This window comes from Herpailurus yagouaroundi, unplaced genomic scaffold (genome assembly GCF_014898765.1).
Source record: "Herpailurus yagouaroundi ecotype Mexico unplaced genomic scaffold, PumYag 196, whole genome shotgun sequence".
Classification (NCBI taxonomy): domain Eukaryota; kingdom Metazoa; phylum Chordata; class Mammalia; order Carnivora; family Felidae; genus Herpailurus; species Herpailurus yagouaroundi.
Window position 1 is genome coordinate 10319946 of NW_024412427.1, and position 27892 is coordinate 10347837.

At 51.2% G+C, this 27892-nt stretch overlaps 2 protein-coding genes across 13 annotated transcripts in view; one reads left to right on the plus strand and one right to left on the minus strand.

Annotated features, from left to right (window-relative positions):
- Positions 1–3823, plus strand: part of CUNH20orf173 (chromosome unknown C20orf173 homolog) — a 30642-nt gene extending 26819 nt beyond the window's left edge. For all 7 annotated transcript variants that reach the window (XR_005782036.1, XR_005782040.1, XR_005782038.1 and 4 more), the window contains one exon: positions 3126–3823. The gene's annotated coding sequence lies outside the window, so the exon portion shown is untranslated. The remainder of the gene's footprint in view (positions 1–3125) is intronic.
- Positions 3824–5416: 1593 nt separating this feature from the next.
- CEP250 (centrosomal protein 250) overlaps positions 5417–27892 on the minus strand; it is a 52397-nt gene continuing 29921 nt past the window's right edge. For 4 of the 6 annotated variants that reach the window (XM_040447217.1, XM_040447215.1, XM_040447219.1 and 1 more), the window contains 15 exons: positions 25888–26055; positions 25355–25489; positions 23615–23758; positions 22600–22733; positions 20658–20796; positions 19343–19682; positions 18025–18146; positions 16957–17077; positions 15793–15914; positions 12678–15287; positions 10129–10221; positions 9767–9922; positions 8828–8914; positions 7797–7859; positions 5417–5943 (listed from right to left, as the gene is read on the minus strand). In XM_040447217.1, the coding sequence (XP_040303151.1) occupies positions 5686–5943; positions 7797–7859; positions 8828–8914; positions 9767–9922; positions 10129–10221; positions 12678–15287; positions 15793–15914; positions 16957–17077; positions 18025–18146; positions 19343–19682; positions 20658–20796; positions 22600–22733; positions 23615–23758; positions 25355–25489; positions 25888–26055 (4692 nt within the window). In that variant the 3' untranslated portion in view covers positions 5417–5685. Of the gene's footprint in view, positions 5944–7796; positions 7860–8827; positions 8915–9766; positions 9936–10128; positions 10222–12677; positions 15288–15792; positions 15915–16956; positions 17078–18024; positions 18147–19342; positions 19683–20657; positions 20797–22599; positions 22734–23614; positions 23759–25354; positions 25490–25887; positions 26056–27892 lie in introns of those variants that run through there. The other 2 variants (XM_040447218.1, XM_040447220.1) reach the window with 2 other exon arrangements.

A 27892-nucleotide genomic window follows, 5' to 3' on the forward strand; every position in this document is an offset into this window, starting at 1 on the left:
ATAAAGTTGCCCGCTCTAAAAATAGAGTCTTTATCGCTTCTCAGCCTTTTGGATGAGATCAAGTGTAAAAATAGAGTCTTTAAAATTTTTTTATTTTAGAGAGAGAGTGAGAAAGTGTTTGGGAGAGGGGCAGAGGGAGAAAGAGAGAGAATCTCAAGCAGGCTCCAAGCTCACCATGGAGCCCGATGTGGGCTTGATCCTGTGACCCTGGGATCATGACCTGAGCCAAAATCAAGAGTCAGATGCTCATCTGGCTGAGCCACCCAGGCACCCTATAAATAGAGTCTTAAAAAATTGGTTGCCCCTGGAGAGAGGTTGGAAAAGAACTGGATGGGAAACTGCTACCTTCTTTTCTACTTCATTTTATAACCATGTACATGCATTGGTTTCATTTTAAATAAAAGAAAAAAAGTTTGGTTAGATAAAAATTTACTTTTAACCACATCAAAAAGTTTTCCTGTAGATTCTTTCCTCAAGAGGGGTCAAAAAGGGACACCTGGGTGGCGCAGTCAGTCAAGTGTTCAACTTGGGTTCAGGTCATGATCTCACAGTTTGTGGGTTTGAGCTCTGCATTGGGCTCTGCGCCGACAGTGCAGAGCCTGCTTCAGATCCTGGCTTCTTCTCTCTCTCTGCCTCTCCCCAGCTTGTTCTCTCTCTCAAAAATAAACATTAGAAAAAAAATTTTTTTTAAAAAAGAGGGGCCAAAGTCTTTTCCTTTACCTTTTCTGCCTTATGCTTAACAACCCGACACTGGCCATAGATGGCGTCCATCTCTGAGACATGCGCCACATTAGTCTTGGCACATATTCTCACTCTTTATTCCCGTCCCCATTATGCTTGATTGCCAAGCCCACCCTTACCAGCTGGACCCTGAGGTGAATGCCAAGGTGAAGGCAGTTACCCACAAGGCCTCCATGCAGGAATTCACAATGTGACTTGTGTGGTGGGGTCCTGATACTGGGCTGGCATGAAGAACCCCATTGAGCATCAACCGTTTCTCCTCCAGGAGGCCACAGGATACGCTAAATGTTGCCTCTCCCCTCCCTCCACTCAGCCTCTAGTGGAGCACCCTGTAGGGCTTAGCAGGTGACTATGGAGCTGTGATGGAGGCCGCCAGGGCTATGTGGTGCTGAAGTCTGTGACTATAGCTTCCTACTTTTCCCAGTGTTTGGTGTCTGCGTCAGCCAGCCATTCGTCCTATGCACTGCCCCACGGGAAAAGAATGAGGCCTTAATGGTGGGTTTTAGGCTTGTGGGCTGAACATCAAGTTCACCTGTGGCTGATGCTTCAGCTCTAGTAGGAAAGATCTAAACTGAACAGGCTAGCTGGTATAGCTCCAAGAGCCTGCCATCGCTCTTGGGACCCACAGGCACACCTCTGGACCCCATAAACACAGTGTATCTATCCGATCAGCTTAAAAACACTTTGAAAAGGCTCTCCAGGCCTCTCTGCCTCCAGGATATTCTGTGACACTTCCTCTGGCTTCATTTGAGTGGCCAGTGAGTCTCTTCTGGACATCCAGGTCATTCTGCAAGTGTTTGTCTAGGTGCAGACTCTGTCCCCCCTGGAGAAGAGCTCCTCTTTACGGTGCTTTGTGACACACAGGTTTAATGAGTATTTCCAAGTGAATGGACAGTTGGATTCAGGTCAAGGGGCAGCAACCAGCCATTTTATCCGTAAGGTTTCTGTATCTGGAGTTGGGCAGACAAGAGGTGGGCCCTTATACAGGGAAGGCAGTTACTTCTAAAGGCTGCAGCCTGACATGTCGAGCCACAATGCAACAGCAGAAGGCAAGGGAATTGGCCAGCTCGAATGTGAGGCTATTCTTGGCCAGCAACAAGCCTTAGACCCTTGGATCTGACTGGTAGGGCTGGAATCTTCAGATCTAGGAGACATGACAGGAAACTAAGATAGGAAGTCCAGGAGAGATGTGTGGATTATCAGGCACTGGTATAAGCCTTCCCAGATTCCCTCACCTCAAGGACTTGCCGTCATTAAAAAGAACCAGATTTGAATGCTTATTCTTCTCTCCCTCCCTGCGTCCACACACATGGCCATGTGCTGGGAACAGAGAGCACCCACTCTGAGGAGCACATTGCACAGCCCTAGTAGAGAGGCACATTTCTCTTCTGATCACTGACCCATTCACCTTTTTACCTCCAAGCCATCCCACCTGTGTCAGGTTTCAGGGCCTATGGAGGCTATAAAGAGCTAGTGGCATTGGTTAACAAAGGGCCAAGAGAAAGGTCAAAATGTGCATACTGTGACAGGTGACTGATGTAAATGAAGTGGGAGCACAGCCCTACCTTCTCTGGAGGAGCCTCTCTTCTCATCCTCACCTCCATCGGGGTCTGGACAACCCCTGGTCTCAGCAGGGTAGAGGGAGTAAATTCTAGGGCCCCAAGTTGAGACCCCATGTTCTTGGACTTCCTCCTCCCTTGCCTACTTTCTAAGTGTGGTGAGCAGAGCCAAGTCTGCATGTCTTCCCCACTGCGCCTGAGTGATCACTGCTTGCAGCACACCGACAGCCCCTGCTTCTTTCTGCTCCCTGCCTCCGCACACCACTGCCCCTGCTCTGCAGGGCCTAGTGTTTGCACAGAGCTCGGCTGCTCCATCCTCAGCCCTGGGGAGTGAATAGGTGTTTAGTGGGCCAGAGGGAGGAGGTGAGGTATTGCAGGGGTGGGGGGCAGGCAGCTGAAGGTGTCATCTGTCCTAAGACCAGACAACTAACCAACCATCTGGCTGAAAAGGGACCTGTTCCACAGGCTGAGATGAGGCCTGCATGCCAAGTCTTAGGCTGCAGATTGCTTTGCTGCTTTTGTAGGTGAGGTATCCCCCCCTCCACAGGTACTTCTGGAAGTTCTGCTGCTGGCCCCAGAGCTGCAGAGGCCCTGAGGTTGCTCGTCTGGATAGCCTGATTCCACCAGCAGTGTCTGCCTAGTTTGACCAGCGCTTCCAGATGAGCCCCGAAGCTCCTTGTGGAGTTGGAGACCACGATTTCCAGAGTTCCTGGGCTCTGGGCTGTATCCCCTCCCTGACTCCTTTCTCTACTCTGATGGGGCACAGCCTCCTCTGTGTTAGAACATGGGGATGAAGTGGTAACTGGTCTGTGCTCTTCTTTGTAGGCACTGATGCTAGGAGACCTAACCCCATTCCAGCTGGCCAAGGAGGAACTTTTCAGCTGATCCCCACAGCAAAGCCCTGAGACCCACCCATGCCAGTCCTGTGCTATGCAACGTGGAACTCGGGGAATCTGAAGTCTTCACAATATGGAGTATCCACTGAGGAGCACCACCTGTGCTTAGTGGGGGCAAGAGGGTGAGGGTGGTGAGCAGTGCCAGCCTGTGAGCCCCAAAGCCTTCCTGACTTCCTTTCCTATCTCTGCAGAATGAACCAGGCCCCAGTTTTAGGTCCAGAGAACAACAAAGGCAACAAACAGAATCTACCTGCACATAATGCACCTGAGAATGCCCATGACCTGGAGAGAATATCCACACACTGCTGGTGTTGTCACAGCCACCAGATATAGGGTGGACTGTAGTGGTCTTGAGCCAAGGTGGAAAAGGGCATCTTTTACCAGGTGGTGTGAGGGTGGAGGCCCCAGGCCTGGAGCAGACAGCCCTGGCTTTTTGGTGTAAATGTTGATCTTGTCGTCACTCTGCAGTGTGTGACTGTATACTCCCCACCTCCCTAACCTACAACCAGTATTTCCTTCTCTACTTCATGCTTTTCTGCCTTCACGCTTCTACTAGTCCCGTGTAGGGAAGCATATGAGTCAAGGTAATTAAATTGTGCTCTGGTGATCGTTGCTGTAACATGCAAACTATGGAGGCTGAGAGAATGGGGTGCCGCACCCGGCAGACCCAGGCACTCCCTAGGAACATTGCCCAGACTCTGACTCAGCTCTTGTCCTCTTCGACTCTCAAGACTTTCTGTTCTATACCAGCCTCTAGCAAAGGAGAGGCTGGAACAGAGGAGAAAAGTTTTGTGAAAGGAGGCCTTTGACCTCAGCTCTGACCTTTCCCCCCAGATTCTGGTGACCAACTTCATCATCCTCAAGTGCATCCATGAGACCTCGCTGGTCAGAGACATTTCCCAACCACCAGATTCGCTGTGGCATGTGGGGTGGAGAAGGAAAGGAAGGTCTGGCCTGATGCCTTTAGGCAAGGTTGGGTCCTGCCTAGAAGATCCACACTCTTCTCTAAGCTAGAGAACCAGAGGTGAAGGACCAAAAAGTAAGGAACCAAGAGAAGTCCTGTTTGTCCTTGAGAACTCCTAGCACAGGAAAGGCCAGGTGAGGATTCTGAGCCACAGGGAATCTGAGTAGAGGCAGGGTCCAGGCCAGCATCTCTGGGGCTCCAGATACAATTCTGGGGAGCTCTAAGCTGTAACTTTTTACTAAGTACCTGTTGCTGAGTCCCATGGCATGAATTTTTAGAACAAAACTTCAGCAGTGGTGAACAGCACCCTGTCTACTGTGTGATGTGATGAAATAGATGGGGCCTGAGCCCTGAGTAAACAGGTTGGGGGAGTGTGGTGCTGCCCTCAAACCCCTGCATTCTTAACTGGCCTTAGCTCCATCTTCAGGCTTAGGAAAAGGTATTCCAGAAGGAAATCAGTTGAAGGGCCAGAGAAAGGCCATGCCCTGCTTTTTTAGAGAAGCTGTTCTCTTAGGCTTCAAGGAAGTTGCCAACAGTTAACTCTTAAGTCTGTGAACTGGGTTCAGTCCTGGGTGCCTCCACCAGGGTGAGTCTATTAGTGACAAATTCTGCCATAGTCTATCCTCTTTACTGGCTTGACACGTGGTTGGACTGCAGAGGACCAGAGTTGGTTCCAGCTGGTGTGTCCAGGAAGGGATGCCAAGGGCATTCACCCAGAGCAGGAGAATGAGGCTCCATGGAATGTCTGAACTCTACAGACTGACTTTAGCCAAAGGTCAGCTCAGTGTTTTTGAAGCCCCAGAAGTGGTTTTAAGTCAAGAACATATGATGGTTCCTTATTGTCCATGAGTTCGAATCTGGATCCCAAGGCCCTCCATAATCTCCCTCCCTCCGCACCCAACCTCAGCCCCAGCACACTCTGCCACAGGCCGACCAATCTCACCAGCATGCCAACTCCTCCATCCTTCAAGGGCCAGCTCATGCCTTCTTGCCTCAGTCCCCAGTCCCCTACGTACTTCTAGTCAGTACACAGTACTGTCTGTGACTCATTGATGAGTGCTCATCTGTTCTTGTCCATTGGACTCCAGCTCCCTGTGGGCAGGGGCTTTGACTTGTTGCATCTGCTCTAAGTCTTCTCTATCAGAATGCAGGCAGATGACAAATTCATGCCATCTGACCGGAATCTTCAGCAAACTCTTCTTTAACAGAAACCCTGACATGCTGTTGCCACCCAGTGACACAAGTGGAGACAGCAGCAGAGAACAAACACAGAGACCTGGGGTTTATTGTTGGAGGGGAGGAGAAAGATTGGGTGAAGTGCTGGGATAATACATTCTAGACAAGAGGCAGTAAAGGTCCCTTGGCTAGAGCAAAGCACTCCTCTAGGGTGACTCCGTGGGCTACAGGCAGGTGTAACTTGCCTCGTTTCCAGCATTGCAGACTTCCTTCCCTCTTCCTGGGCCATAGCAGCCATCTGTGTGTGTGTGTTCCCTGGCTGGTCCGTATCCTGCCCTGGCTGTGGCTGCTACCTGGAGGTGGCTTGGGTAGGGCTGGGGCATAGCAGGACCGGCCCTGGGGATGTCAGACTTTGAGTCAGGGACTCATCTAGCTTGCGGGTCTCAGCCTCCAGGACAGTGGCCTCAGGGGTCTGGGCCACGGCCAGAAGTGAGTGGGAGAGGCTGTGGTGCAGGCCTGCCAGCTCACGGCTCGTCTGCGTCGAGCGAGCGATGTAGTCCTGCCTCTGCTTCCGCTCCAAGGCCAGCTGGGTGCGCAGCAGGGCCACCTGCAGGGGTGGGGGGGGGGGCAGGAAAATCGAGAGGGAAAGAGTAATTAAGTGCCTCGAGGCTGCCCCACGCCTTCCCACTCTGCTCCTGTGTCTTTTGTGACAGCGCATTTTTTTTATTAACGTTTATTTAGTTTTGAGACAGAGAGAGACAGAGCATGAACGGGGGAGGGACGGAGAGAGAGGGAGACACAGAATCAGAAGCAGGCTCCAGGCCCTGAGCCATCAGCTCAGAGCCCGACGCGGGGCTCGAACTCACGGACCGCGAGATCGTGACCTGAGCTGAAGTCAGACGCTTAACCGACTGAGCCACCCAGGTGCCCCCGTGATAGCGCATTTGAAGCAACTACCACACACAGATCTCAGGATCAGGCTTTAGTGTTTAGGGCAAGGGCCCCTGGGAATCATGGAAAAATCCAATGATTCTCAACCGTGGCTGCACAGGAGGCTCAAACAGGGACTTTAAAAACAACAGCAACAACAAAACTATTCATCAACTTTATTGAGGGATCATTTATATGTAATAAAATGCCCAGATTTTAAGTGTAAATTTTGATGAGTTTCATAATGTACATACGCATGTATAACCACCATCCCGATCAAGATACAGAATATTTTAATCACTGCAGAAAGTATTTCTGTGCCCTTTTGGAAGCTTTTAAGAAATACTCTGACTTGGGGCACCTGGGTGGCTCAGTCAGTTAAGCATCCGACTCTTGGTTTCAGCTCAGGTCATGATCTCGCAGTTTGTGAGTTGAAGCCCCATGCGGGGCTCTGAGCTGACAGTGCAGAGCCTGCTTGGGATTCTCACTCTATCTCTCTCTCTGCCCCTCCCCTGCTCATGTTCTCTCTCTCTCTCTCTGCCTCTCAAAATAAATAAAACTTTAAAAAAATTAAAAAAAAAATATTCTTACTTAATTAGACTGCAGTGAGGCCTGGGCATCAGCATTTTTTTCAAAGCTCCCCAGGTGGTTCTAATGTGCAGCCAGGGATGAGAATCCCTGCTTTATTAACCTTTCCATTTCTCTGAGTACACTGAAACTACCAGGAAGTGGTTACTAGGAGCTCAGGGCAGGTCCAGGACTAGGGTGAGGCAGAGAGGCTCCTGGGGTACAAAATTTAATGAGGGACTCCAGGTTGATAGTGAGCACCTCCTTAAATTCTCCACCCAACGTGCTTTCCTTGCCTCACCCTAGTCCGGGCTCCATCTCAGGACTGCTTTGTCTGAATTCAGAGTGATAGCTAAGTCTAGCTGTAGAGATAGGTTCTGCCAGTAGTGACTATTAATTCCTGAAAGAGGCTTAGAAATAAAAATTCCACAGTTCTTATTACTCCTGGGTCTTGAAAGACAGGGTGAACCTCTAGGTGAGGCCAAAGAGGCAAGAAGTCAATACTGGTTTCCCTGAGCATGGCAGCTTGAGCTGAGGTATGGATCTTGGCACTGGTCCCAGACTACTTTGCCTGCTGTGCTGGCAACAGTTCTGCCTGCAAAGGTGCATTTGAGGGCACAGGAGGCCAGGATGCTTCTGTTTGCTTTTGTCTTTCCTCCTAGAATCTTCTGTGTGCCCCTCAGCCCTCTTCCTTCTCCTTTCCCTTCCTAAGGAGGAACCTGGAAGTCTGGGGTCTGGAACATGCTTCCTTTCCCACTCTTGCCCTAAGCAGATGGGAGGTTGAGTCAGGACTGGGCCCTTCTTGCCTTCCACATAGACTGAAGTTCTGTGAGGGAGAAACCATTTCCCCTCTCCCTGCTGGAGGCGCACAAAGGGTCAAGCACACGGCAGACACTAACGCCTTGTTGCCTGTCTGCAACAGAGGGAAAGGGGACTTAGAAAGCTGATCCTTCCAGAACATACCTCTTTCTGCAATTCAGCCATGTGCTTGGCATCTGAGGTGCCCTTCTGTCCTCCTCTTGCATCCTATGGAAGATAAATGCCATTCCTGTTGGAACAAGCCTTCCCACCCTGTGGGTTCTGTAGGCAACCCCAGCCAGCTCATCCCAGTCCTGGGGACCAAGGCAAGGGCTATGGTCCCAGTTCAGAAGTGTCTGAACCCAGACTGGACTCTAGGTGGCACCATGACCCTGGGGCAAGGAAGCCCAGGAGGACCCAAGCCAGCTTAATGGACACCCATGGAGACCTGATGCTGAGCATCCAGCAGGCTTGAATGGCATTGGCTTGAGTCACCTTTTCGTTTATAGAAGTACACCACACATCTGGTTTGTGCTAGCCCTAGGCTGTGACCTAGGGATGCAGAAAGGAAGACAGGGTACCTGCCTTTGGGAAGCTTTCATAAAGGGGGAGAGACAGAGAGCCTGAGGGATGCTCAGCCACCAGAAGCAGTCTCTCCCTGACAGGCTGCGGCGCTGTTGACTGATGGGCATAACTCAGCTAAAAGAGTGCTGGTTTGGGGAGTCTTCCCCCAATTCCTTACCCGAAAAAGTGAGTACCATGGACCCTAATCTTGTAAATTCAGTACTACAAGAGAGGAGATCCAAGAGGCCCACAAAGTTGCTATCAAGCTTCCAAGGCACCTCAGGGTCTGGCCAGCATCACCCGTCACCCATATGCCAGGGATTCCGACCAGAAGCCCGATGAGCCCCACTCCTGGGTAAGCCTGAGACCCTGGTCTGGGAGCAGGAAGGCTATACATCAGTGAAGGCTTACTGAGTTTCTGATAATGCAGGGCTGCCAGCCATGACTCCATCCCCACCCCTTCCTGGGTCCGGGACACACTGAGCTGTGCTAGGCTGGCCAGAACCAAGCCAGGAGGGGCTATCTGGATCAGCTAACGTGGGCGTCTCCCCTTGCGAGGGTAGACTGAGATATGCTCTGCAGGCGGCTGTTTCTGATCCTCTGGAGGCTGCAGTCAATAAAAAGAAGCAAACCTGCTGTGTGGCTTCGCTGACCTCCAGGATGCCCGTCCGCAATGCACGCATGGAGTCCCTCTTCAGCCTCCTGCGCTCTCGCTCTACCTGCCGAGATGCAGGTGAGAAGTCAGGGCTTGGCTTGGCTATGGGGCTGCAGCAGAACTGCCTTTCTCTATTTCTCTCTTTCTCTCTCTCTCTCTCTTTTTTTTAAGTAGGCCCTCTGCCAGAGTGGAGACCAACTCAGGACTTGAACTCACGACCCTGAGATCATGACCTGAGATGAGATCAAGAGTCAGATGCCTGGGGCCCTTGGGTGGCTCAGTGGGTTGAGTGTCCAACTTCGGCTCAGGTCATGATTTCATGGTTCGTGAGTTCGAGCCCCACATCGGGCTCACTGCTGTCAGCGCAGAGCCCTCTTCTCTCTCTGCCCTTCCCCTACTTGTGCTCTCTCTCAAAAAACAAACAAACAAACAAGCAAACAAACAAACAAACAAACAAACAAAACAGAGCGAGACATTTAACCAACTGAGCCACCCAGGTGCCCCAGAAGTGCCTTTTTCGAGAGAAATCTGGTGTGGGGGTGGGTGTGAACACAGGGACAGCAACCACGAGAAGGTAAGCTCCTGGGTTGAGGAGAGCACATGCCAGGGCAGCCCTGAGAGCAGAGATGTGCTGATGGGGCAGAGGAGGTAGGGCTGGCCTCTCAGGCTTTCAGAGTAGGCTTAGCAAACATTTTCTGTAGCGTTTTGGCTTTGCGGGCCTTTAGATCTCTGTCACAACTATTCAACTCCACTACTGTGGTGTTCCCATGAAACTTTCTTCTCAGCAGTGGGCACCAAGCCGAATGTGGCCCTTGGGCTAGGGTTTACCACTCGGCTCTGGGGGCCACACAAGAAGTGGAGATGCCTGCCCATCGGACCCTAGACGAGGGAGCTGAGGACAGGAGAAACGACCTACCTGCTCCAAGGTGGCCCGCAGCTGGACATTGTGGCGCTGCAGCCTGCTCCGGTCAATCTCTAGCTGTGCCACTGCTTGCTGGAGTTGTTCCAGCCTTTGTCCCCACAGATGCTTCTCCTCCATCCCAGGACTCGGTTCAGCCTCCACTCCAGGGACCTGCAGGAGAGACCTGTGACTCTCACCTGGGCAGCCCCATAGACAGATGGGGAATAGATAGCAGGTAAAGGGACCAATCTGACAGGTCTGAGCTTCAGGGACCCAATTCCCAAAAGAGGGAGGGACAAGCCCCCTGTAAAGGAGCTTCCTCCTGGCCATTTCTTCCCACTGGGCCTCCAGCTCACCTCTTCCAGCTGTACACCTACCTCTTCTCTGGGCCCCCGTTCTGCTCTGCTGGTCGAGCTGGGGCTGAGGAGTCGCTCCTTCTCTAGAGCCTGCCTGGTGAGCTCCAACTCATCCTGGGGTATCAAGACGTGGAGCAAATTACACCATGGCAACCTCATATCCAGACCCACCCTACCTTCCATCCTCATGAAAGCCAGTTAATTTTCTCATCAGGTTATAGTCTTATTGTTCCTGGAGACTCTGAGCTATTCTAGTGCAGAATCTTTATTTTACAGATGGACAAAGCAAAGAAGCAGAGAGGGGTCTCTTCAAGGATACATGGTGGGCTACGACTAAAATTTACCTGGCTCATCTGAGATCTCCCACAAGCTAAGCAACAACTTGGAGCACTGAGGTGTTGTAGACACGACAGCATGGACTCAGTAGAGCTGGGCATTATGTCACCACTTACTGGCTATGTGACTTGGGTCAAGATGAGTGGAGGCTATTTGACTTGGGTCAAAATGACTATATGCTCCACGAAGCATAGATTGAGCCTTTGGCATTAAATCCCTCTTGATAAATGGTGACTCCAGTGCTAGATATTTTCTAGGTGCCATATGTCACACAAATGGTAATGATCAAGAAGAGAGACAGGTAAGAGGAAATGAATGTATGTGTGTGGGTGGAGACTGTCTGGGAGACAGGAAGAGCCTAGCAGTAAACAGGCTGCATTCTAGAGTCAGACTCCTTAGAGCTAGTTCTGCCACTGACTGGCCATATGACCTTGGACAAGTTGCTTAGCCTCTCTGAACTATAAACTGAAGCTAACAATTCCTAGTTCTCAGAGTTGTTGTGGAAGGAAGTGAGAGTAGCAGTGCCCGGCATGGAAAATGCTTAAAATAAAAAAAATGGTAGCACTGCAATGAAGGGCAGCATCTAAGAAATGTTCTTGAGTGTTTGGAGTGGGGTGCAGGGGGAGCCTGACCTGAGCTACAATACTGCTTAGTGACCGTCCTGCCCAGCTAAGCACCTTTCCTAGAAATAGGAAAGGAATTCTACACGGTGAATGCTTCTTTCCTATGCACTTTCTATGTATTATCTCACTTCATACTCAAGACGGCCCTACAGGGCTGGTTACTGTCATTCCCTATTTTATCAAAGAGAAAACCATGAGTCAGAGAAGTGAAGGCACTTATCTAGGGTCACACAGCCCATAAACTGCAGGACTATATTGCAAACCCAGGAACTTGACTCCAAAATTCACAAATGTATCCCCTTCTCTGCATATTGCTTCCAGAAGGCAAGTCCCAGCAGTGTTGGGTGTCTGAGTGGGGTTCTCTGGGGCTCAGCCACGGTCAAGGCACCAGGATGTAGAGTCAATTTCCCGGGAAAAATGGGCTGGGTTGCTCTTGGCAAAAGAGATAATGCTTCTCTATGGCCAAGTCAACCTTGCTCTCCTGACTGCCTACTCTGTACAGGGCTGGTGCTCAGTGCCGGGGGTGTGAAGGGGACAAAGACATGGCCCCTGACCTTGAGGTTGAATGCTATACCCTAAGGTCCACTTCTCTCACTCAACATTCCACCTAGACTAGTGCACTTATCCCTAACTGTGGAGGACCTTGAGTCTCTGTCTCCAGTCTCATCCTTCAACCTCAGATCACTTTACAGACCTGCCCACTGGACATCACCCCATGCATGTCCCACAGGCACCTCACTCCACTGCCATTCCATAGCGTCCCTGAAACCTGCCTCTGAGCAGAGATCTGGGGGTTTGGTTTCCTTCTGCCCATTCTTCACTCCCCTGTCTCTTAGTCAACTGCCAGAAGTCCCATGAGCCCCTAGGTCCACCGTCATGTCACCATCCACCCTTACTATCTTAGGCCATCATCTGTCTCCAGACTTGGATGACAGCCTCCTCATTGGTCTCCTTAGATTTGTTGCTCCACATGGCAGCCTGAACAATTCTCTGAACTGTACATCGGATTGTGTCCTATACACACACACACACACACACACACACACCTCATCTGCCCCAAACACTTCATCCAAGTTCCGCTGGTCACCCAGGTCCTTAACATAACTTATAAGTGTGGAACGAGGGGCCCCTGTCACCTTGTCTTCTGTTGCCAACTGTCCCTCTGTGTCCCAGTCAGCCTGAAGTCCCTGCACAGATACTCCACACCCTCCTTCCTCTTTCTTCTTCCCCAAAAAGCTCCTCCCCCAACCTGTGCTTGGCTAATTCCTTACTGGTCCCTTCAGATCTAATCTTAAACCCCACTTTTACTGGGAAGCCTTTCAGGAAAGCTTTCCACTAGGGAAAGGCTGAGTGTCCCTCTAGTGTGCTCAGAGCATATTAAACTTCTCTAATGAGGCACTAAATATAACTAGACATTGCATTCTAATTGCTTATCTTCTAGACTCAGGGCAGGAACTGTGGGTGGCTTATTCTCTCCATATCACCCCAGACCAGCACGATAATCTGGATCCCACTTAGGTCTCTTGCACCCTGAGGTGCCACAAGCCCAGGGTGCCAGACAGCCCCCCTGGGCTCAGTCAGACCGGCCGTTACTGCCGGGGAGGAACTCACCTGCAACTTCTGGCGTTCTGAGTCCCGCTCCAGAACAGAGGCTTGTAGGAGCATGGCCACCTCCTGCAGATTGCTGACACTAGCCTTGCTCTGGGCCAGGGACAGTGCCAAATCCTGGGCCTTCTCCCTCCACTCAATCTCCCTGGCCTCTGTCTGCCTCAGGGCTGCCTGGAGTCGCTCCAGCTCTTGCTGAAGCCGGGGCCCTAAAGCATCAAATTGTGTAGAGGGCTCCTCCGCTGGGGAGGCTGTGTGGCTGTGCGGTGAGTCCTCCAGATTCTTCCTTTGCTGGGCCTCCCTCAGCCCCAGAATCTCCTCTTCCTTTTGGGCTAGAGTCAGCTGCAATTCCCTTAGGCTTTCCCGGAGGCCCCTCATCTCTTCCTCTTCTCTCTCCTGCCCTGCACCTTGCTTCCCTTGATCTTCTCGGTCCCTCTGGGCCAGAGACTGCTCTAGCAGCTGCCCCTGTCTCTTCTGATGACTCAGCTCATCATCCCTCTGGGCAAGTGCCCGCTGGAGCTGCTGCACTGCCTCCTGATGTCGGAGATCCCGGTCCCGGATCTCCCCTTCCCGCCTTCTCAGGGCCTCCTCCAGCTGCCGGGCTTGTGCCTGGCAGGAGTCCAGGGCAGCCTGCAAGGTGGCTGTGCTGGCCTCCAGGTTGCGGCTCAATTCTGCCTGGCCAAGGAGACGCTGCTCCTTCTCCTGCAGGGTAGCCTGAGCCTCGCTGAGGGCCTCCTGCAGAGCCTCAGCCCGGGCCCGGGCTGTCTCTTCCCGATGCTGGGAGGAACGGCCATCTGCTTGCACGGCCTCCAGCTCCCGGCCCCGCTCCTTGAGCATGGCCTCTGCCTGCAGCAGGCTGTCCTGCAGGCCCCGGATCTCCACCTCGTGCTCCTGCGCACGCTCCGCACACTGCTGCCGGAGGGCCAGCAGAGCCTCCTCCTGTTCCCGAGACTCAGCCCTGAGGTCCCCCAGCACCTCCTCCAGGGCCTGCACCCTCTGTCCCTCCACCACCAGCTCATCCCGGAGCCTTCGCACATGCTCCTTGTGGTCCTCAAGCTCCCCCTGGCGCTCTTTCAGTACTGCGTGGGCTTGCTCCAGGGCTCTCTGCAGCGTGCTTGCCTCTTCCTTCATGCTCTCCTCCTGTCCCTGCGCCTGCTGCTGCTGCTGCTGCAGGGCCTCGAGCTCCTGGTCCCTCTGAGCCAGGGCTCTCTGGGTCTCTTCCAGGTGACCCTGAAGTGACTGCTCTTTCAGCTGCCCCTGTTCCCTGGCTTCCTGCAGGTGCCGCTGCAGGACCACGATCTCCTGCTCCCGTTGGGTCAGGAGGAGGCTGGTCTCACCCACCTTCCTGTGTAGGCCCTGGAGCTGCTGCTCCAGATGGCCCTTGTGCTCCTTCAGTTCTTGGATACGTTCCTGCTGGCATTCCACCTCCTTCTCCTTATCACGCAGGATCAGTTTCATGTGCTCCAGGCTCCCGCGCTGTGCTTTACTCTGGCCCTTCCCTTCCTCTGCCCGCTCCTGCATCAGTGGCCTCTGGGAGGCCAGCTCCCGGCCCCGCTCTCTCAAGGATAGTTTGATCTGTCCCAGGTCCTCCTCTAGGATCTTGGTCTGCAGCGTCCTCTGATCCTCTAGGACCTGAATCCTCTCTCTCTGCAGTACCATGTCCTGGTCCCTCCTCTCGAGGTCCTGAGTCAGGTGCTCCTTCTGCCTCTGCAGCTCCTCGATCTGTTCTCGCTGGGACTGCAGCTCCTGGTCCTTGTCCTGGAGCTCTCTGGCCAGAAGGGTGCTGCGGCTCTCCAGCTCGTGGATCTGGCTGCTCTGTGCCTGCAGCTCCTGGCTCCTTTCCTCCAGGTCCAGTGTAAGGTGGGTCAGAGCCAGCCTCTGCACCTCCCTCTGGTCCTCCAGCTCCTCCATTGCCTTTTGCTGGCACTCCATTTTGTGGTGGTTTTCTTCTAGTTCCAGGGCCAGGCATTCCAGTGTCACCAGCTGCTTCTTCAGATCCTGAATCTGTCCCTTCTGGGACTCGATCACCTGGGCCTTCTTCTCAAGTTCGAGAAGCTGATGCTCCAAGATGTTCCTCTGTGTCTCTCGATCCTTCTCGAGCTCTTTGATCTGCTCCCTCTGCACAGCCAGCTTCTGTTCCTGCTCCTGGACGGCCATGGGCAGATGCTCTAAAACAGACCTGCACTTCTCCAGCTCCTGGATCTGTTCTTGTTGCACATCTACCTCTTGGTTCCTCTTCTTCAGGTCCAGAGATAGGACTTCCAAGGCAGCCTTTTGCATTTCCCGTTGTTTCTCCAGTTCCTGGATATTTCCCCGCAAAGTCTCTACCTCCCCTTCTCTTTTGGATAGGGTCTGGGCCAGGATAGCTAAATTCTCCTGCAGAGCCTTGCCATGGGCCACCTTCAGCTCACCCTGCTCCTGCAGAGCCTGGGCTCGCTCACGCTCGGTCTCCGCTTCCTTACTCTTGAGTTTCAGGGCCAAACGAGCATTTCTCAAGTCCTCCTCCAGGGCCCCGGTAGCACTGGCCTGAGCCCTGGCTTCTGCCACAGATGCCTGCAGCCTTTCCACCTGGGCCATCAGGTTCTCCTTAGCTGCCTGAAGTAGCTCTCGCTCATTCTAGAAAACAAGATGCAAAACCACCTTAGACTACACTTCCCCGATGTGGTCACCCCTGCACAGGCCCTTCCTCGCCTTACCTCTGCAGCACCAGCAATGTCAGGGAGTGACAAAAAGAACCTGTGCACTCCCCTTAAGCTGATACTGTAAACGATCATCCCTACCACATTCCAGGGCTCTGCTAGGCCCAGAGGAGAAAGCTAGAGGCAAACGAGCCATCTCAGACTCTGGCCCTTCAGGGCAAGGGACAAAAATGTCTACCTTAATTCAGAAAAACTCATTGGAGGAGGATTCACTGGGGCCTTAATAATGGCCCTCATAGCCACAGAGACAGACAGGGAAACACAGAGCCTTGCTTAAGGAAGCTGGGCACTACATATGAATGAGGTATGGCCACTGGCCATAGTGAGTCTGGCCACTGGCCAAGGTGAGTCTGGAGCTGCAGACCTGGCCCCTAAGGACTATCCCGAAAGAAATCCCCTACCCCAAACCAGGGCTGCCTCACCTGGGCCTCTATTCCCTGCAGCTCTGCTTGCCATAGACGACTCTGTAATGATGCCACAGTCTCATGCAGTTCCGTCAGCTCACATTCAAGGGAGTTCTGTTTTCCTTCCCACTTGGATTTCTCTTTGGGAAGAGGGGAGGTGGTAGAGCGAGGCCCATGATTGAGGGTGGAGGAAAAGAGGGATATAGGGGCAGATGGAAGGTGAGGCACAGAATCAAAGGGGGAGAAGGCCAAGAAGGAGAGAATTACATCCAGTTTCATAGACACATCACCCATCTTCCAGCTGCTCCTAGTGGTCTAGGCTCTTTGCTGCTTCCAGACTCACATCTGGATCTGCTGCCCAGTGCGAGCACTTGCCTGACTGCCCTCCCAATACACCTCATCCTGATCACACACAGCTCTCCACCCCTGGGCTCCCAACAGGGTGGAGCTCAGTGACGTTGGAAATCGTTGCTGGTCTCCAGTTCTATGGTTTGGAGAGGTTGCTAGAAACTAGGCTCGCTCTGCTGGCTGTCCACCATTTCTGCAAAAGATACCAGAACCCAGCTCTATGTGTGTGGCTCTCAGGAAGCCCTTTGCGGACACTTTCAAGACCCAGACTCCCTCCCTAAGTTGTCCTCTTCTCTTCCACAATGGAGCTTGGCCCTCAAGACCCTCTGTTTCCTTTCCTTTCCAAGTAGTCCCCACCCTTTCCAGCCCTTGGCTGTGGCAGGGGTACGTTCTCCCCAGATTGCCCCACTTTGCTGTCTCTCAAACAAGCCCATAATCCTTCTGTTGTCAAAGTTTAATAATTTTGAGGACACAGTTGGAGATGATAAAAATAAATAATATGGATAAATGACAAAAGATACATAATTTTATAATGTTCTCAAATAGCCCTGGCCCTAGGTTGCCAGTTTTTAAACACAGACAGAGAAAGTGGAAGCCTAGCCAGGAACCTTTCTCAGTTCATCCAATCTGTCCCCCTGAATCCCTTCTTCTAGGATGGCCCACAAAGGCCAAACAAAGCAGAAAACTAGTTCACAGGGGTCATCACCCCTTTGGAGATGTCTCTAGGTATCTTTTCTCACATTTGTTAGTGAGCAGTGAAGAGTGGCTGCCTGTTCTGGGCTTCTGGTGCTTCCTCTCTCTTCCCTCCAAATCTCCCTGCCTTGAGCTTCTCACCTTCCTGGTTCTGGGAGAGCTTTCTCTGCAGATGCTGTAATTCTGTGCAGACCTGACTTTTCTCTGCCTCTGTATCAGTGAGACGCTGTTCCAGCTTCTGGGCCTGCTCCCTCAGGTCATCCTGGGAAAGGAAGGGCGAAGCTGACCCCCAAGTGCCTCTTCTTCCACAAAGCTATCCCAGCCCCATACCCAAGCTGCCCCCTCCTTCCTCTCAGCCCTTGTGGGGTCTGCCACTGCGGATCTAATCCCTGATCGCTCCTGGGAGTGATGACAGACTCTGCTCCAACTGGCTGGAGCCTAGAATCACACCTAGAATCACCTCTGTGTGCCTTCTGAAATGCAACTTGCTGATGTCTTAGCCTGGGGTCCCCTCTCCTTTCCCCAAACTCCTACTTCAAAGATCAGTTCAAGTGTCACTTCTTCCCTCCCTGTGTCCCTCTCCAAGCTGGAATGAACTGTCCCTTCCTCCCATTATCATCATTTGTATCTGTTATTGATCTGATCAATTCTATCAGTTCTATCTTAGAACGCAGTTTGCTTCCTTGGCCTCCTTGAGGGTGGAGAGTTGGTCGTTCTCCTTTCTGTACCATCAGCTCACAGTGGCTGGCATACTCACTTTTTATTGAATGATAGGGTCACCAAGGGGTGGAATTTATGGGACTTTTGGTTCAGTCTTAGGCCCACAATGTTCCTATAAATGGCAACCTCAAATTTCAGCAGTCCCCAATTTGTTGGGTTTTTCTTGGACATCTTGGCACCAAGAATAAATAATTCATGGCTGAGAGGAAAATGATACAAACAATATCCCTCATCTGCGCAGGCTTTTCAAGCTCACAGAGCCCACTCAAATCCCTCACTCACTTGATCCTCACACCCCTGGGGGGCAGACATGATTTGCCCCAGTTAACTAGTGAAGTCCAGGCCCAGGAAACCACATTCTGTGCTCATGCTTGCCAGGCAGTAAGTGATGGAAGTGGAACTCATCGCAACTTGATCTGGGGAATAAAACAGTTCAAACCGAGTCTCTGGGGAGGGAAGAGTTCAAGGAAGAAGAGCAGAGAATCGTACCCGAGCCTGCTGGGTCTTCCACAGGTCTTGGTGAAGCTTGTGGAGGGCAGATGCCACGGCCTCAACTGACGGAGCTGTCAGGAGGGGCCCTCTCTTAAAGAGAATCCTGGCTCCATTCTGGTCTGAAAAAATGAGGAAACACCTCCTGACTTGGCGGCACTATGAAAGGAAATGGCCAAACCTCCCCTGGTCCGTACAGCCTTGGCCTTCCCCCGATCCCTCCTTTCCCCAAAGAACCCCTTCTGAGCAGTTCATTTATCACGCACTTTTTTAAGTTTATTTATTTTGAGAGAGAGAGCGAGCACGCGCACGCGTGAGTGCAAACGGGGGAGGGGCAGAGAGGTGGGGAGACAGAATTCCTGCTGAGAGAGGAAGAGACAGAGAGGTTTCTCCTACAGTCAGCCCAGAGCGCCATGCCATGCTCAGTCCCACTAACCATGAGACCATGACCTGAGCCAAAGCCAAGAGTCAGATGCTTAACTGACTGAGACACGCAGGTGCTTACATCATCCACTTTCTGCATTCCTATGTGCCAGGAGCTATGGCAGGCACTAGATAATGCTAGCTATCATTTGTTAAGTAAGCATTTAGTAAATGCCTATTTTACTACATAATCTCATTAACTCCTTAGAAAAATCCCCAGAGGTATGTACTTTTAACATCCTCATTTTATTTCATTTTATTTTATTTTATAAGTTTATTTATTTTGAGAGATAGAGTGTGAGCGGGGGAGGAGCAGAGAGAGGGAGGGAGACAGAATCCCAAGCAGGCTCTGCACAATCTCACGAACCATGAGATCATGACCAGAGCTGAAATCAACAGTCAGGTGCTCAACCAACTGAGCCACCCAGATGCCCCATCCTCATTTTAATGTTTGTTTATTTTTGAGAGAGAGGAAGACAGAGTGTGAGTGGGGGAGGGGCAGAGAGGGAAGCAGGCTGCAGGCTCCCAGCTGTCGGCACAGAGCCCGATGTGAGGCTTGAACCCATGAATTGCAAGATCATGACCTGAGCCGAAGTCGGACACTTAACCGACTGAGCTACCCAGGCACTGTGACCTCATCCTCATCTTATTTATTTATTTATTTATTTATTTATTATTTTTCCTCATCCTCATTTTAAAGTTTAAAGAAAATCAAGCCCAAAGGATAGGCGACTTGCCCAGGCACACGTGTCTATCAAATGGCAGAGTGGTGATTCAAACTCTGATTGAATTAATTCCGGAGTCTGTGACCTTAGCCTTGCTGCAACATTGCCTAAGAAACCACATGCCCCTTCCTTATCCAGGGAGCCAGGCCTGAGTTCTTGGGTGGTCTTACCTGGCTCTGGGGCCCCGAGGGAAGCAGAGTCCCCTCCTCCATGCAGCTCAGGCCTGTTCTCGCAAGCAGACCCCAGGGCCTGCTGCAGGACAGAACAGAGGCTGGCCAGCTGGGCTTGCGCCTTCTGCCCGGGCTGCTGCTCTGCTGCCAGGGCCGCCAGCTGGTTCTCTGTGCTGCGCAGCCGGAGCTGGACTTGGGCCGCCTTGGTTTCCAGGGCCCGCAAGGAAGCTCGCAGCTGCTGCTCTGTTACTCGAGATGCCTCCAGCTCCTCTAGCAGTTGTGCTTCCTGGGCCAGAAAGTCAGCCTCCTTTTCCTTCACCTCCTGCTTTAGTAATTCCACCTGCCAGGAAGGAAGTGTTGTCACTCTGAGCAGGGAGCGGACACCCTCTCGTCAGACCCTCCCGGCCTGACCCCACTCAATCGCTATGCACATCTTGATTGGCGCTGGGAGGCTCAGCTCCCCAGCAGGCAAGGAGAGCTCTGGAATGAGTGTTACCCTCGATCTGACCTGCATGTCCACCTACTGACTCCTGACCCATGGGCCTGGGCAACGCAAATGGGTTGTGGCCTGGTCCACCTGGCAGTGATGCCAGATCCCTGCTATGATCAGAGCTCTTCCTGAAACCCTGACGCTGAGCCTAAATAAGACCAGTCACAGTAATAATGGCTACCACTTATAGAGGGCTTACTGTGTTCCTGACACTTTATACATTCCTATAATAGTTAAGAATTATCATCCTTGTTTTATGGATGAAGAAACTGATGCTCACACAACCTGGAAGCAGTAGAGCTGGGAGCCAAATCCAGCACTCATGACCAGACCTGGTCCTTCTCTGCCCCAGTCTACCATCTAGCTCTTCCTGGCTCACCCTTCCCATCCAGGTTCTGGCTTTCCTTGGCATCCGAGGTCTGGGGTCCTGCAGTGAGCAGACCAAGTCCCAAAGTTTTCTTGCTGCTGCCTACTTGATCTGCATAATAACCTGTTCCACTGCTGTGTCTTGCCAGGCTGACCGAGCGTACTTAGACGTGGCCATGCTTGAACCGGGCCTGTGTGGCTCTGCTCCTTTGGGCGCCACGTTTTGGGCTGTCAGATTCCTCACAGGGGCCATTCTCACCGCTGGGCCAGGTTCCCAAGCCCCCACCCTGCCCAGTTCTGACTTGCCTCTCCTGCCAGGGTGGCTGAAGTCCCAGCACACCCTGTAATATGGAAAAAGAGAACGGCCCTCTTTATGAGAAGATCCTAAACAGTCGCCCTCTCTACTCCAGGAGTGGGCTTCCACCAAGGAATGGGGCCCATCACCAGCGTGGGAAGTACCTGGGCGCTGAGCTCCTTCTGCCCTCCCTGGGCCTCCTGCAAGTCCTGGCGCAGGGAGCTCAGCTCTTGTTGTCGAACAGAGTCTGCTTCTTGTAAAACAAGGAGTCTCTGCTCCTTTTCCACCAGCGACTGAATCAGGCTAAAGAGAGGTCAGAGGTCTAAGGTCATTCTCTCAGGGAATGAAGAACTGACTGTGCTAAACACAGCACTCATAATTAGAGAGAAAAACTAACAATAATTTATAGTGAAACAATAAAAGCTAGCATTTATTGAGCACCAACTGAGTACTCCTACGTACTTCATGCATATGATACTTGCCTTCAGCTGCACAGTTTATTCTTCTCTGGTAGATTCCGGAAATACCTACGCAATACCTCAGATTCAACATGTCCAATTCTGTCCATCCCCTCTGCACCTCCCACCTATGTCCAATCTATGATAACATATAATGGAGTCCAACTCCCTTAATGTCCCTTGAGCCCCTTCCCTCCTCTTCTCCACTACTCTACCCTGGTGCAGCCTTAGTATCTCTCACCCAGACAACCATACCCACCTCTTAAACTATCTTGCTGCCTATAGTTTCATCAACAAGAGGATCTGCTCTTTTTCAAACTTCTGCATCACTGAGACATGCTGCACTTCACCCGAATGGCCGTATCTCACTCCTGATGTTTTCTGCCATCCCTACCCCTTCTGATATGTCATAAACTGGATCGTGTCCATTTCTCTGCTTAAAACCTTTCAGTGGTTTACTACTAAACCTAAAATAAAATGCAAACTTCTGGCCATGGCCCATAAGTCTTGAGTGACACAGACTTTCCAGGTCACACACCCTCTCGTCATTCACTGGGCTCTGGTCATACAGTGCTTCCAGAGTCCCCAACCAAATACCCCGAGTTCTGATCCACCTCTGGGCCATTGTGAGATTTCTACTCCCACCATAGAGCTCTCCTACTCCTTTGCATGGCTGGCTCCAGTTCATCTTCAGTGATCAGTTTGTTTGTTTGTTTGTTTATTTATTTATTTATTTATTTATTTATTTATTTGAGGGAGAGAGAGAGCACATGCACACATGTGCAAGCAGGAAAGGGTCAGAGCGAGAGAGACAGAGAGAGAGAGAGAGAGAGAGAGAGAGAGAGAGAGAATCCTAAGCAGGCTCCACACCCAACACACAGAGCCCAACATGGCTTGATCTCATAACCTGTGAGATCATGACCTGAGCTGAAATCGAGTGTCAGATGCCCAACTGACTGAGCCACCCAGGCGCCCCCTTGGTGATCAGTTTTAATGCAACCTCTGGGGCGCCTGGGTGTATCAGTCAGTTAAACAACTCTTGGTTTTGGCTCGGGTCATGATCTCAGATTCATGAGTTCGAGCCTCGCATCAGGCTCTGTGCTGACGGTGCAAAGCCTGCTTGGGATTCTCTCTCTCTGCCCCTCCCCCACTCACACTGTCTCTGTCTCTCTCAAAAATAAATAAATAAACATAAAAAAAAAATTAAAGCCAATCTCCTTGAGGAAGACCTTCCCTTCCCTAAAATCTTATCTAAAATATATATCCTCAACTCCCATTTCTAGTTCAGCATCTTATTTCTTCCCTCCATACCAGGTAACATAATCTGCAATGATTTATCTGGGGGATTATTTTATTGATGTCTTCCCCCACAAAACTATAATTCTACTGGGGCAGGGACCATGCTGTCTTGTTTATCCCTGCATCCCCCACCCCTGGCACAGCATCTGGTATTCACACAAACATATATATACTAAGTGAATGAAGTGTAAGCTTGAAGACAGGGACCACATCCTCTCCACATGGCTACCTGTATAGTCCAGGGCTGGAGACACAAGAGGCTAGGTTACCTGAGCAAAGAACTGTCCACCTCAACGTGACCACAGCAGCGAGACAGGCTAAAGCCCACTCCACAGCCCATCAAGCCTACCTGGCTTTCTCGCTCTCCAGCTCCTTTTGGATTTGGCTATACTCCTGGGCCTCTCTCAGCTTCTCCTTAATCTCCTGCTCCACCAGCCTCTGGGAGTCATCCTTGGAAACCAGCTGAGACTTCAAGTCCTTCACCTGGGATGATAAAGGCATGAGGACAAAGGGCGAGTGGCCAGCAGGAGGAGGCTTCTCACTCCGCCTGGGGCTCCGGGGTCCTTCAAGGTTTACCTTAGTTACTGGCCCATGTCCCATGCTCTGGGGCTTCTCCAACCCTTACACACTATTCTTACTGCCCCTCCCCCAGCACCATTCAGCCTCACCCTCATCCCCTAGCCCCACATCTGTTGTGTAAAGGCAGGTGCAAATTAAAATCTTGCCTGAATATAACTACCCAAAGGCAAAGTGATGGGCAATTGTATTGTGATTGTATTTTTAAAAAATAAACAGTCAGGACACCAGCTGATACAGGATTCTGAAAAGGAAAAGCAATCAGAGTAGGAAAAGCAACCTGGTATAAAAAATACCGTATCTCAGGGCACCTGTGTGGCTCAGTCAGTTAAGCATCCGACTTTGGCCTAGGTCATGCTTTCAGGGTTCTCATGAGTTTGAGTCCAATATCAGGCTCTGTGCTGACAGCTCGGCCTGGAGCCTACTTTGGATTCTGTGTCTCCCTCTCTCTCTCTCTGCCCCTCCTCTGTTCATGCGCGCTCTCTCTCTCTCTCTCTCTCTCTCAAAAATAAATAAACATTAAAAAGTTTTGGAAAAGAAATACTGGATCTCTGGGGAGGGTGGGAAGAACGATGGGCACCGGAGAAAATCTAAGTTCTGTGGTTAACACAGGGAGAGAGGACTATCCTGGGGCTCTGAGGACACATGCACAGCTCTCAGCACCCTTCTGTTTTCCCTCCTTCCCAAGCTCAGGCAGCAGGGCCAGGGTTCCCCTTTCCTACTGGAGTCACGGGAGAGGCTGGCTACACTGGGGAAGGGCTGCAGGGCTGGGAGACAGGAGGGGGCACCTGCTCCTGCAGGTCTGTCTTGGCCTGCAGCAGGGCCCTGCACTCTTCTCGGAGACCAGCAAGGTCACCCCTGTCCCGTTGGGCTGCCTGCTCCAGTTCCTGCCGAGCATCCCGGAGCTGGGTCTGCAGCAGCTCGGTGGTCTCCTGCAAAAGGAGAAGACCATGGTGAGCAGAAGGAAACGCTGGGGCCTGCGTCTTGAAACCCTTGTCACATTAACACTGGTTTTTCAACTGGGTTGGCAAAAGCTGAGGCAGGATGCCACAATCCATGCTGTTTCCACAATGTCACCTCAACCCTCACCTCCCGTTCCCTCTCCTTCCCCACAAAGCCTGCTGGCTCACCCAGGCTTTCTTGGTCGGGGCCCCTCAGTTGGTAGCAGTCCCTCACCCAGACCATTGCAGTGGCCTCCTGTCGCATATCCCTACTTCCACTTCAGGCCACCACCCCCTACATGTGAGCATGTGTGTGCGCACACACACATACACACACACACACCCCTCCACTCAGCAGCTAAAGTATTTCTTAAAATATATATAATAAATCATGTCCTACTCTTCTTTTTAAATACCATCCAACAGTTTCCCACTGCCCTTAGAACAAATTCTAAGCTCCTACCATGGCTGACCAAGGGCTCCTGCTTACCTTTCCACTGGCCCTGAGCCTGTTGAGCTGGAGCCACAGGGCCTCCTTTCTGCCCTGGCCCTTCCCCGAGCCCTTTTCTGTCTATGCCACGGCCCTTATGGTGGCTATTTCCTCTGGTTAAACAGTTCTTCAAATACCTAGCTTCTCTCTCTTTTTAAAGGGCTTTACCGAGGGCCACCTGGGTGGCTCCGTCAGTTAAGCGCCCAACTTTGCTCAGGTCATGATCTCACAGTTTGTGAGTTCGAGCCCCGCGTCGGGCTCTGTGCTGACAACTCGGAGCCTGGAGCGTGCTTCGGATTCTGTGTCTCCCTCTCTCTCTGACCCTCGCTTGCTCATGCTCTGTCTCTCTCTTTCTCTCTCAAAAATAAGTAAACGTTAAAAAAATTTAAAAAAATAAAGGACTTTACTAAGATATAGGTCATATACCATACAATTCACCCATTTAAGCATGCAATTCGATGGTTTTCAGTATATTCACAGAGTTGTACAACTATCACCACAATCCATTTTAGAACATTTTTATCATCCCAGAAAGCAAGACTGTACCCTCCCTAACCCCATCCCTACTTCCAACCACTCATCTGCTCTCTGACTCTGTACACTTGCTTATCCTGGACACTTCCTACAAATGGAATCATACACCTACAAATGGCCTCTTGTGACTGGCTTCTTACATGAAGCACAATGCTTTCATGATTCATCCCTACTGTTACATGTCGTTGGCTCTTTCTAACCTTCATGTCTCAGCTCAAATGTTGCTTTCTCAGTGAACCCCCGGACCACCTTGTGCGAAGTGGCCTCCTTTGACTCACTCTCAATGATTTCACCCTATCCATTTCCTTTACGGCACTTATCATAATCTGTAATTATCTCCTTTATTCTGTGTCTGCTTGTTTTCATCCGCTCTACCACTAGAATGAGAGCTCGTTGAGGGCAGGGACCGTGTCTGTCATTTCACGGCTGTGCTTCACCTTTATGTTTGTCATGTGACAGCACCTAGCCCAGGACCTGGTGCAAAGAAGCAACAGAGAACTGGCCAATGTTGAAGCAGCACATCAATACCGCCTTTCCTCTCTGCCCAGGACCACCCTCCATACCTGCTCCTTTAACTTCTGAACCTTCATGTCCTGCCTCAGCCGTTCCAGTTGTTGGCTGGCTTCTGCCAGCTCCTTCTGCGTCTGCAGCAGTGTCTCCAGGAGGGACACCCTCTCCTTCTCAGTTTCGAGCTGCATCTGTGGATAGGCAGGAGGGCAAGGGCTTGCTGCATCAGGGGTGACCATGCTCACCCTCTAGGCCACAGACACAGCCCAGCTGCTCAAGGGTTCTTCCAGAATGTGGGGTGGGGGCTGAGGGCCAAAGAAGATCTGGACCCACTGGTTAAGAACCAGGAAGTACAAAGATTGTCACTGGTTTGCAAGCTGACAGGATGTGGTGAACATCAGCCCTCCCTCAGGAAGTGTGGCATACTGTCGGCCCCACAGCTAATAGCGCCGGTCACCCCTTCTCACTAAGCAGCAAAGTGGGCATGTACGTCTCTTCTGGAAGCCCCCCTGCAGCAATACTCCTGGGAGTGGACAAGGAAGTGGTCAGAGGTAGGGGGATCACAGCTCCCATCTCCCCAGCTTCCCACCTGGCAGAGGGCGCTCTCTGCCTCCGCCCTCTCTTCCTCCCTCTGTGTCCGGATGGCCTCGGTTTCTGCCTGCTGTTCCGTCAGCCTCATTTCCAGCTCCATTTTCTCCCTCTCTAGGCTCTCCAGAGCCTTTCCCAGTTCCTGCTGGTGCCGGGAGCGCTCTTTCTCCTGGTTGTGTGAAGGACTCACGGTTAGAACCCAGTGGGTAAGGACAGGAGGCAAAAGGAGGGCTGGAGCAGAGAAGGTCTCAGCTGGGTGTCCTTGGTACCTCTCTCAGCCTGTCTCCCCATCGACAAAGTGAGGTGGCTAACTCTTGGCTTATCTGTCTCACCAAATTTTATGAGAATCAAATAAGAGTTGTAAAAAATCAAATGATAAAATACACAAGAAAGCATTTTCTAAAGTGCAATTGTCCCTAACATAGGCTACAGATATGTTATTTTCAAGCAACCACACCACTTATGGTTGACGGTTGTAACAATGAACTGAGGTGGCAGATTGGTTCTCTGCTGCCCACTCTGCCCTGTCCAAGGTGGTAGAGTTAGCCTCCCAAAAAGTCAGGCTGAGCCTAGCTAGGATGTCTCCTGCTATACAAGGGCATGAGGACAGGGCATCCTGGTCCTCCCGGAGGTCAGCCAGTGACCAAAGCCTTCCCCAATCCCCCAGACTAAGCCGGCACCCTCTCTTAGCTTCTCAGGATAGTTGGTGAAGGGCTCTAGAGCCAGGCTGCCTGGGTTACAGTCTTTATTTAATCCAACACCACTAGTGAGTGACCTGGGTTAATTTCAATCTCATCTCTGTTACTCAGTTTCCTCATCTATAAAAATGGGCATAACAATTTGGGTTGCTTTAAGGACTGAGATAAGTCTTTATCACCTTTTATCACCTTACTTAACACCTTTTATCATTAGCATTAAGAGAGAAGTTCCCTGCACCTTTCCTTTAAAATATTTACAAGCTCTCAAGGTGCCTGGCTGGCTCAATTGGTAGAGCATGCAACTCTCAATCTCAGGGTCGTAAGTTCAAGCCCCACGTTGGGCATGTAGCCTACTAAAAATAAATTAATAAAAATATTTACATATTTTTGCTCGAATTATGCATTCATTTAATGGGAATGCCTCTAGGGTTTCACCCCTTTCCAACATCATCTTGTACAGCTTCCCCCTCACTGGCCACACTGACCTCCTTTCAGGACCTTGAGCACACCACACACTCTCATACCTTTAAGGCCTTTCTTTCCTCATGCTTTCCTGCTCCTTAGAACACCCCTGCCTGCCTCCCACACCATTGTTCCTCACAGCTTAACTAATGCTTCCCCGGAGAGGCCTTCCCAGACCACACACTCGAAACAGTTCTGTTGCTCTTAAAACTTGCTGTTATAAGTTGCTATTGCTCTTGCTCTTGCTGTTGCCCCCTTGCTGTTGCTCTTATAACACCCAGTTCTTATTCTTCATGGATCTTCCATAATAACTTACACGCTTACATATTAACTTATTTAATACTTGTCTTCTCCTTTGAGGTTTTAAGCTCCATAAGGAGAACCACGTCTACTTTGCTCTCCACTGTCTCCTCAACACCCCCCACACAGTAAACACTCAACATTGCACAAATGAATCACATTTCAGCTGCTGGACTGTTAAGATGCCTAAGAATAGCAATCCATAATGCCACAGTTATCAAATGGCTATGAACATCAAATCATTCCCTCTGATTTAAAAAGCCAGCTGTGGGGCGCCTGGGTGGCGCAGTCGGTTAAGCGTCTGACTTCAGCCAGGTCACGATCTCGCGGTCCGTGAGTTCGAGCCCCGCGTCGGGCTCTGGGCTGATGGCTCAGAGCCTGGAGCCTGTTTCCGATTCTGTGTCTCCCTCTCTCTCTGCCCCTCCCCCGTTCATGCTCTGTCTCTCTCTGTCCCAAAAATAAATAAACGTTGAAAAAAAAATTAAAAAAAAAATAAAATAAAAAATAAAAAGCCAGCTGTGAAAATATGAGAAAGATGAATTTTAA